The sequence below is a fragment of the Dipodomys merriami genome, unplaced genomic scaffold, assembly GCF_024711535.1.
Source record: "Dipodomys merriami isolate MVZ:Mamm:240054 unplaced genomic scaffold, mDipMer1.0.p SCAF_19, whole genome shotgun sequence".
NCBI lineage: Eukaryota > Metazoa > Chordata > Mammalia > Rodentia > Heteromyidae > Dipodomys > Dipodomys merriami.
The window spans coordinates 32,359,894-32,370,580 of record NW_027203270.1 but is presented as its reverse complement, the minus strand read 5'-3'; the positions used below and the strand labels follow the sequence as shown (position 1 = coordinate 32,370,580).

General features: G+C 46.8%; 1 protein-coding gene across 2 annotated transcripts; it reads left to right on the top strand.

Annotated features, from left to right (window-relative positions):
* Positions 1 to 4,498: 4,498 nt before the first annotated feature.
* On the top strand, positions 4,499 to 9,087 carry Tob1 (transducer of ERBB2, 1). Of its 2 annotated transcripts, none has more exons than XM_070028378.1 (2): positions 4,499 to 4,516; positions 7,155 to 9,087. In XM_070028378.1, exon 2 carries the CDS (start codon positions 7,292 to 7,294, stop codon positions 8,327 to 8,329), a length of 1,038 nt encoding a protein of 345 aa, XP_069884479.1. In that variant the 5' UTR covers positions 4,499 to 4,516; positions 7,155 to 7,291; the 3' UTR covers positions 8,330 to 9,087. The 2 variants fall into 2 exon arrangements, with proteins under 2 accessions (XP_069884479.1, XP_069884478.1); XM_070028377.1 differs by lacking the exon at positions 4,499 to 4,516 and adding an exon at positions 5,013 to 5,324.
* Positions 9,088 to 10,687: the final 1,600 nt, after the last annotated feature.

The window sequence follows — 10,687 nt, the reverse complement described above, 5'->3', positions numbered from 1 at the left end:
TATATACAAGACAAAGGGCATAGAAATCAAGAACAGTGACAACAGGTCAAAAACCAAAGGAGAAAAAAAGAAAAAAGAAATAACTGCAAACAGTATGTTATAAAAACTATTGTTTCCATTTTTTGAAGTTCATTTTGATAAACTTCATTTTATATGGTCATATGCACTTAGCTTTTGAGCTTTTGTGATCCTCAGCTGGTGATATCATGGTAATATTCTAGTTATTATAAATGAGGGAAACCGGGGCTAGGAAGGTAGCTCAGCGGTAGAGTGCATGCCTTGCAAGCATGAGGCCCTGGGTTCGATTCCTCAGCACCACATAAACAGAAAAAGCCAGTAGTGGCGCTGTGGCTCCAGTGGTAGAGCGCTAGCCTTGAGCTGAAGAGCTGAGGGACAGCGCCCAGGCCCAGAGTTCAGGTCCCATGACCGGCAAAAAAAAAAAAAAAAAAATGAGGGAAACCATACAGCCTGTGTTTCTTTGGATCTGGCTTGCTTCACTTAATATACTTTTTTCCAAGTCTTTACATTTCCTTAGAAATCAGGCAATGCCGTTCTTTCTGATGGAAACATAGAATTCCGTTGTGTATATACACCAAATTTTTTTAATCCATTTATCTTCTGAGGGACATCTGGGTTGGTTTCATATCTTAGCTATGGTAAATAATTCTGTGATGAACATGGTTGTGCTGGTAGGTTTAGTGTGGTCTTGATTATGGTCATTTGGGTAAATATCCAGGAGTGGATTGCTCGGTTGTAAGGGAGCTCTATGTTTAGTCTTTTGAGGAACTTCCATACTGCTTTCCAGAGTGGCTGAACAAGTTTACATTCCCACCAACAGTGTAGTAGCATTCCTTTTTGGCCACATCCCTGCCAACATCAGCTCACAGATTGGGAGAAGATCTTTACTAGCTATACAACAGACAATGGCCTCATATCTAAAATATACTTAGAACTCAGAAAATTAACCTCTCCCAAACAAATCCTCAAAGAAACAACAATCCTATTAATAAGTGGGCTAAAGACTTAAAGAGAGACTTCTCTGAAGAAGAAATAAGAATGGCCAATAGACACATAAAGAAATGTTCAACATCTGGCTAAGAATGTAGCTTAGTGGTAAAGTTCTTGCCTAGCTTGCATGAAGCACTGGGTTCAATTCCTCAGTACCACATAAATAGAAAAAGCCAGAAGTGGTACTGTGGCTTGAACAAAAGGAGCTCAGGGACAGCGCCTAGACCCTGAGTTGAAGCCCCAGGACTGGCAAAAAGAAAAAGAAAGAAAGAAAAAGATAAGAAATGTTCAACCTAAGCCGGGCGCTGGTGGCTCACGCCTGTAATCCTAGCTACTCAGGAGGCTGAGATCTGAGGATCGCGGTTCAAAGCCAGCCGGGGCAGGAGAGACCGTGAGACTCCTATCTCCAATAAACCACCAGAAAACCGGAAGTGGCGCTGTAGCTCAAGTGGTAGAGCGCTCGCCTTGAGCTGAAGAGCTGAGGGACAGCGCCCAGGCCCAGAGTTCAAGCCCCATGACCGACAAAAAAAAAAAAAAAAATGTTCAACCTCTCTGGCATAAAAGAAATGCAAATCAGAACAACATTGAGGGGCTGGAAGGTGGCTCAGTGGTAGAGCGCTTGCCTTGCATGCCTGAGGCCCTGGGTTCGATTCCCTGTACCACATAAGCAAAAAGAAAAAAAGCTGGAAGTAGCGCTGTGGCTCAAGTGGTAGAGCGCTAGCCTTGAGCTGAAGAGCTGAGGGACAGCACCCAGGCCCAGAGTTCAGGCCCCATTACCGGACCGCCCCCCCCAAAAGAAAACTAATATTAATAGATGTGGATTTTTAAATAAAAGACTTACAGAAGACTTAATATTATTATTTCTTTTTTTTTGGGGGGGGGGTCTGGTCGTGGGGCCTGAACTCTGGGCCTGGGCGCTGTCTCTCAGCTCTTCAGCTCAAGGCTAGCACTCTACCACTTGAGTCACAGTGCCACTTCCAGCTTTTTTCTTTTTGCTTATGTGGTGCTGAGGAATCGAACCCAGGGTCTCAGGCATGCAAGGCAAGTGCTCTACCACTGAGCCACCTTCCCAGCCCTATTCTTATTTCTTATAGGCAATAAAACTAAAAATTGATAGAAACTGAAACTCCTAATTTGCCAACACTTTTCCCCCAGAAAGGGATAGGGCTTCAGTGTGTGTGTGTGTGTGTGTGTGTGTGTGTGTGTGTGTGTGTGTGTGTGTGTGTTCATAATTATATTTGACTTCATACCTGAAATAGGGTCTTGTTACATAGCACAAGCTGTCCTATAACTTTTCTTTCTGCCTCAGCCTTCCAAGGGCTGAGATGAACTCATTAAATTTTTTATATCCAAATTTCTGATTTTCAGGTTTGGTGGCATACACCTCTAATCCCAACATTTAGGAGGCTGAAGCAGGAGGATTATCAGTTCAAGATTACCCTGGGGCTAAATAGCTAGAGCCTGTCTCAAAAATGCAAAAAGAAAAATTAAGTTTACTGTTACTGCTATTTAACCAGTACCTCGCAGGTGACTGTTTTAGGATTTTTATATCTGGGATTATAGTTAGGGACATTTAGGATGAACAGTTATGCTTTTTCTTTAGAGAATTCTTAAAAAGTACAGATTACGTGAACAGAATTATGAATCACCTATTTTTAGATAGACATTTTAATCTCAGCCAAGCCTAATACACTCCCCTAATTATAGTGATATATTTTCCAAACTACAAATCAAGACACATGTCCCAACACATGGTCCTGCAATTCTAAGTGTTTACTACAATAATGTTATTTGCTTAAATGGTAAGAAATTAGCTTCTGGGCACGTGAACAATCAAATGTTTCCCTTTGGAAAGCCATTCCCAAAATATCTTACCTAGTTCCTTGCCATATCTGTGCTCAACTAATTATAAAATTAAAAATAAGTCATTTTCATTACAAATAGAATCAATGTTCTTTACATAAAGCCAAAAACATACAACTGGGCAAAAAAAAAAAAACAAACCTGAAGAAAATACTAAACGAGTAATTGCCAGAATAAAATATTCTGGTGAAGAGAAAGACATCTTCATTTTAAATGATTGCCATCTATTCCCAAGTCCAATCTCACTCTTCTCGGTTTGCAATTCAAACACCCAAATACCGAAACGTAAACTAGCATTTCAAGACGTCTAAAACGTCTATGTTCTTAAAACAAAACAAAAATCACTGCCCAGAGTTTTAGGAATCTTTGCAAGAAAACATGAAATGGGTCACCTGACCAGACCCCACCCTCCACCCTTTTCACAAACCCATCTTCCCTTGGCATACGGATTGAGACTTTAGAAACATCCTATATCAACGCAGTTCCCTCGTAAAGAGAAGGAAGGAGGACAGGAGAGACCATCGGTTGTCGGAGGCCACCTCCAGACTTTGCATTCGGATGAAACTCCTATATAGACCCCAATGCCTAAGGCGGGTTTGTGTCCAAGGATCGCAGCGGGTCTACACCGGTCGGTGCCGCTAAGCACCGCACACCTTCCTGATAGCAGGTTTGAAAATTCAGGCCCTGCAAGTTTGGGGGGATGACAGCAGCACCCCAATGGGTGTTTCCCCAAGCAGCGCTCCTGGAATGGAGAGGACCCGGAGGGGAAGGGGAAGGCCAGGCGTGGGGCGTTTCATTCATTGCTTCTCTTTCACCACCACCCCCCCTCCACTCGGCTCCCCCTAGATTTTCTCTCCCTTTTCCCCAGTCCCAGTTTGACGTCTGTCTCCTGGATACCAGGCAGCCAATCGCCTGGTTGCTAAGGGCCAGCGTGGCCAATCAGGCGTCGTTGCTACCTGTGAGTAATATTTTTAGCTGGGAGGAACGCCCCATTCCACGCCCAGTGTAGCTCGGAGTATTTCTCCGCCGCAGGTTGTGAGAAGGACGCTGGCCGCCGCCCCCCCGCGAGTCCCTTCTTTTCCCCTCTCACCAGATACCCACACATAGTTCAGCCGAAGACGATCTTACACGCACCACGGGAAGGCACCACGTTTATTGTGTACACCTGTGTTAGCAATCCCTTGAAATGCATGTAGATATAAGCGTCGATTTATTGATATAAATATTCAGATCAGCAGTATGGCATCGTTTCGCCCACACCCTGGGCACGGAGGCCTCGACCGGGATATCTGGGATACAACTGTGGTTCTTCTTAGGGTCTCTCAGCCAACCCCATCTCCGAGCTGCTTGCTGGGTGACCCGGGGAGGTCTGATGGACAGTTAAACTGTCACCTGGGCGGGAGGTGCGACGAGGTGGCCTTCCTTCCCCACCCCCAGCCCTGCACGGCGGCTTTGGGTTCTGCAGTTGCCACTCTCGGGGTGGCAGTTGGCCTAGGCCCTAAGGGTATTAATATTCAATCAATCGGGAGCACGAGTCCCAGTCCCCAGCTCGCTCCTTCTCTAGCCCCCCCCCCGCCCCCGGGGTGGGCTTGAGACCCGACTCGGTAGCTCGTCCGTGAGTGGGATTCTCCCCAGTCACACTCGGGTAAGGGCATTTTCTGTACACTCTCCCCACCCTCTCCGAGCTTTGGGCCTCTCCCGGTTCTACCCAGCCGCTTCGCCACTTGCTCCGCTCGGCTCCCCTTTCACCCCCCCCTCCCCGCCCCCTTCTCGACGCTCTAGGCTCAGACTTAGCGTCGGCCGCCCTGCCCCACCCCTTTCACCCCTCCTGGCACGTCTCTCCTCCAATCGCCTTTCACATTTTCTCTTTATCCCGCCCACAGTCTCTCCAGATCGTAGGCTCATTGGTCATCTCGCACCCTGGGGGTGTGGCCTTCCCTAGGGGGCCGTCCTGCCTTGGGCAGCCAATGGCGTCGGGGGGCAGGGCAGGGGCGGAGTCAGCCAGAGAGGACCCGGGGTGCGGGGCGGGGAGGGCGGGGAATGGCTACGCCGCCCGGAGCTGTGTGACGCGGACGGGCGCGTGCACCCCCACGGAGAGGATGGGGGGCAGGGAGGAGGATATAAAACGAGAGGCGGGGCGCGCGCCGCGGCAGAAGGAGCGAAGCTCTGGCCCGGCACGGAGTGCGCACGGTACGGGGACGCTGGGCCGGGGCACCGGGCTGAAGGTGGACCAGTGAGCGCGCTCGCCTGACCTCCGTCCCCGCCACCCCGAGCCAGAAGCGGCGAGCTCCCCGCGGCCCGCCCGCAGGCCTCGGTCCCCCGTCCGGCGGCGGCGCGCCCCGTCTTGCACTCTGTCTGCTCGCCGCGGCCGACCCGCCCGCGCCCCCCGCCCCGCCGCCCCTTCTCCCCCGCCCCGCCGCGGGTCTGTGGCGGACGCAGCCCCGAAGCAGCCCGTAAGTATCGCGGGGCGGCGGGCGGCCGGGCGGCGGCTCCGAGGGAGGGGCTGCAGCGTCGTCGAGCCCGGGGTTGGAGGAAGGGAGGCGCTCGGGGACGACCCGGCCCGGGAGGAGGTGGCGGTGCTCGGACCCTCGGGGAGAGCGGTTCGAAACCCGGCCCGGCCGGTGATCGGCGACGGGCTGCGCGGGGCCAGCTGATGAGGATCGGAGGTTGGGTGCCCGGGGGTGGCGGGGAGGGGGGGGGGAAGCGGGCGACCTCGCGGGGGTGGGGTGGAGGGAGGTGGGGGGGGAGTGGGCAGCACTGGGCGGGGCGGGGGGGGCGTCCTTGGGAGCCGGTGGCCACCGAGGCTGGAAACATGGTGCCAGGGGACCGGTGCTCCCCGGGCGCTGGCCGGGTCCCAGGAGCTGCGGGCGGGGGGGGGGGGGCGGGGAGCGGCGGGTCGGGTTACGGCGGGGGAGGGGAGCGGCTGACCCGGCTCGGGCCGGCGCCCCGACCTGCCCGGTGCCCGGTGCCCACGGGGAAGACAGGCCGCCTCTCCATTTCCCCTGGCCGCGCTCCTCCTCCCGCAACAGCTCGTACTCTTCCTCCTCCTCCTCTTCCTCCTCCTCCTCCTCCTCCCCTTGCCGCTGCCGCCGTCGTAAAGCGCTCGGGCTCCCGGGGCTGTGAGCAGAAATCTAATGAGACCCAACTGGCTGTTTATGTAATTCTTCGCACTCCTGTCTTCAGGCGTTGCTTTCCGAACCATCCCAGCCTGGATTTTTGCTCGGCTGCACCTTCACGCAATCGAGAGCTTCACCAGCTCCCTTCTGCCCGACACCCATGGCTTTTTGTTTGTCTGTGTTTGGGGCTTTTTTTTTTTTCTTTTTGCTTGGAAAGTGTTTTTTTTTTGTGGTGGTGGTGGTGGTGGTAAACGGGTTCTTTTCCCATTGTCACCACGAATTTGGAAAATGGAACAGACGGTTCAAGGCCGGCTTCTTTTTTGATGTGGTGGTTGTTTAATGCCCTTTTATAATCAAACCTCAGCGTACAAACAGATCTCCTTTGGAAATATCTTCTGTTTGCCCTTGATCTTTTCTTATCCCCACCCAGTGCTGATCCAGCAAACGTTTAAAGGTCGCCCTAATCGTACCAGTCACTCTTTCCGAGCTGTTCTCTGGTCGTTGGGGGTGGGGCCGGAGGGGGGGGGCTCTTTAAAATCCAGTGCAGCTAGGAAACATGGCTTTTTAAATACAATAATCAGTAAGAGTTTTTAAAAGTGGTTGTTGCTTTTGTTATTATACTGGCTGCTGAAAAGGAAATGTCCGATTGGGGAGGGGAAGAAGAAGCTGAGAAGATAGCTAGAGAAGGGCAGTTATTTGTGTGTGTGTATGTGTGTGTGTGTGTGTGTGTGTATCCTTAGTATGTTTAGGATCACAACTGCTTAGAGTAATTTGGCTCATTTATGAGGGCGACAGTTCTTTTGGCACTTTTCATCTCAGCATCGTGTACTCTGAAAAATCCAACATAATTTTGCTGACTTGCAAATGTCTAAATGTTTTAACATAGAGCAGATTTAAATCAAGTATGCCCAAAAGTTCTATATATTACAGAATACAGTTCTAAAAAAGTACTATTCACAGGCATCTGCCCAGGAGATTTTTGAACTTCAATAAAGAGCTTACTATTATCTATTCCTGTATTTAGTACTGATTATATTTTCCAGGCTCTCTAACCTAACATTCTCAAAAGAGAAATTACTCTAGGATTAAATTTAAAAAGCCGATGAGAAATTCCCTTGATCTTATTTGGACGTGTTTGCTTTTGTTTTGTTTTGTTTTTTCTTAAAGGAACAAGACCACTCAAGGTGAAGGATAATCTACTAATACCAGCACTTTGAATGAGAATTTGTTTCTCTGCCACAAATTGAGCTTTTTTTTTTTTTGTGGAGGAGTTGAAAGAAACTTAACTTTGTGGCATAGCAGCTATGCAGCTTGAAATCCAAGTAGCACTCAATTTTATTATTTCATATCTGTACAATAAGCTTCCCAGGAGACGAGTCAACATTTTTGGTGAAGAGCTTGAAAGACTTCTGAAGAAGAAATATGAAGGGCACTGGTATCCTGAAAAGCCATACAAAGGCTCAGGGTTTAGATGTATACATGTAGGGGAGAAAGTGGACCCAGTGATCGAGCAAGCATCCAAAGAGAGTGGTTTGGACATTGATGATGTTCGTGGCAATCTGCCACAGGATCTTAGTGTTTGGATCGACCCATTTGAGGTTTCCTACCAAATTGGTGAAAAGGGACCAGTGAAGGTGCTCTATGTGGATGATAATAATGAAAATGGATGTGAGTTGGATAAGGAGATCAAAAACAGCTTCAACCCCGAGGCCCAGGTCTTTATGCCCATAAGCGACCCAGCCTCCTCCGCGTCAAGCTCTCCATCGCCTCCCTTCGGTCACTCTGCTGCTGTGAGCCCGACCTTCATGCCCCGCTCCACCCAGCCTTTAACCTTTACCACTGCCACTTTTGCTGCCACCAAGTTCGGCTCTACCAAAATGAAGAACAGTGGCCGGAGCAACAAGGTTGCACGTACTTCTCCCATCAACCTGGGCCTGAATGTGAACGACCTCCTGAAGCAGAAAGCCATCTCTTCCTCAATGCACTCTCTGTACGGGCTGGGCCTGGGCAGCCAACAGCCCCCACAGCAACAGCAGCAGCCAGCCCAGCCCCCACCGCTCCCCCCTCCGCCACAGCAGCCGCAGCAGCAGAAAACCTCTGCTCTTTCTCCTAATGCCAAGGAATTTATTTTTCCTAATATGCAGGGTCAAGGTAGTAGTACCAATGGAATGTTCCCAGGTGACAGCCCCCTTAACCTCAGTCCTCTCCAGTACAGTAATGCCTTTGATGTGTTTGCAGCCTATGGAGGCCTCAATGACAAGTCTTTTGTAGATGGCTTGAATTTTAGCTTAAATAACATGCAGTATTCTAACCAGCAATTCCAGCCTGTGATGGCTAACTAAAGAGAGAGAGAGAGAAAATGTATCGTACACATTAAACATGCACGGGCCCAAGGGGGAATTTTTTTCACCTCCTTGAGATTTTTTTTTTTTTAAGCTTATAGTAAGGATACATTCAAGCTTGGTTACAAAAATAAAAACATGCATCGTTTTTCCTTTGCCAACCAAGCACAAAGTTATTTTACACTGACTGTATATTTTCAAGTATACTCTCAGATATGGCCTCTTACAGTATTTAAGATATAGCAAGGACATGGCTGATTTTTTTTTTTATAAAAAATTGGCACTAATAAGTGGGTTTATTGGTCTTTTCTAATTGTATAATTTAATTTAGTACAAAGTTTGTAAAATATCAGAGGATATATATATATTGTTTCTACGACATGGTATTGCATTTATATCTTTTTACTACAGTGATCTGTGACAGCAGCAGCTTCATGTATTTTTTTTACTGAAATTGTAAAATATCCATCTTAAAGACATCAGCTATTCTGAAAATTGTGTACAGGATATTCCTTTAGTGGTGGAATTAAAATGTACGAATATTTGCTTTTTCAAAAAAAATGTATTTTCTGTTAAAGGTTTAAAGATTTTTGCTATATATTATGGAAGAAAATGTAATCGTAAATATTAATTTTGTACCTATATTGTGCAATACTTGAAAAAAACGGTATAAAAGTATTTTGAGTCAGTGTCTTACATGTTAAGAGGGACTGAAATAGTTTATATTAAGTTTGTATTAAAATTCTTTAAAATTAAAAGGGCCTAGCGTGTGTTCTTTGTTTTTCAGCATGTACGAGAGAACTGGAGTCTAGTTGTAAATGCTAATGGGGAAGGAAGGTTTGACTCAGAGTCACCAAGGAATAATGGAAAATCGTGGCCCCATTGTGCACCAGAATAGTGTGCAGTATGGCCAGTGCCGTGGGCAACCTTATAACAGTCCTCGTCAGTCCCTGTTTGTTCCCCATGATGAGGCAGGTGTGTTAAGGCCAATCAACCCTATTTTATAACAATGTCATGCTGACATCTGGGAGGGCGCACCAGGGGATGCAATGAGATTCACTCGTGTAATCTGAGAGCATTTGTTTGAAAAGGAGTATGGAGAGAGAGACAACGTAGGATCATTTTTCTGTTTTTAATTGGGAGATGAATCGCTCAGAAACTTGCTTAGACAAAGCAAATGACATAACTTGAAAATATTTAGATCTGGATCTGTTTCTTAATCCCTTGTTTTTAAACAAATACAAACCCCTTTGTACAACTACTTAATAAAAATAAAAGAAAAAATAGAGCACCCTAAGCTATGCATAGTAATATTTCCATATATCGGTATATAGTAGATGTTGGTTCTATTCACCTTGTGTTATCAATCTTCACACTCGAAGGTTCAGTGTATGTACTTGGAGAAATTGTGATCAAGACCCATTCACATTTGGACTAGTCAATAGATGTTAGGATTTGTATTCATTTCCCCAAAGTGTGTTTTTGTTTTTTTCTGCAAGTGATATCCATTTTACTGCTTTTTGGGGTCTTGTTGGTTAGTATAGGGTCTTGGTGGATGTTGTGTTTTTTTTTTAGGCCAGTGAATTTTAAGAAACATCTTTAAAGTAGAATGAGTCACTTCACTATTTAAATGTCCATTGATATGGTATTGACAGAGCATTGGTGGGAAAATTGTCTTGAACAAGAAATAACAAATAATTCTTGAACTGTTAGAGTAAGAAACCAGCACTGCCTGGGTTACCAGTGAAATAAATTTGGTCCCAAATGAGGTTTTTGGACACCAGTTTACAAAAGCCTTTTGTTCTTTACTGATGCAGTGTAGAGCAATAAGAAGTTTTAAGGAAACAAGCACTGGGAATAAGCAAGCTGAACTGCTCTGTTAGCTCCATGGTGAGGCTTTTGTCCCTCAGTGGACAGAATGAGGCTAGGAAGAAGTATCAGAACCACGGGCCCGGTTGAGATCGGGTCTGCCAGCACTTACCAATTCTGAGCTTTGGTGATCATCAGGATTGAACAACGGTTTGGGTCTTGGGGAAAGGTTGAAAGAGCTCTTGTTGCTACAGACTGGCGATAAGCATAACTTTGAAGAACACTGCCCATAAATGAGAGTCTGTGTGAACATACTTGTTCTGAAAACCAGAATAAGATAGCGTGTAAACAATAGATGTACTTGAGACTAGTACATCTTCAGATTCCAAATTCGGAGCTTAATATATTAATGTGTGAGATATTAGGGAAATTCCTTCTTGTCGATTTGTCATTTGGGAACTAGCAACTCAAAATTTTCTCTTGATTGGTTTTATGAAACTCAGGAGTTTGAGTTTGGTATTCTTGAGGACTTTTTTTTTTTTTTAAGAA

What these genes read in the sequence shown, in the direction of transcription:
- Tob1 (XM_070028378.1), top strand. Translation starts at nt 7,292, where the DNA reads ATGCAGCTTGAAATCCAAGTAGCACTCAATTTTATTATTTCATATCTG.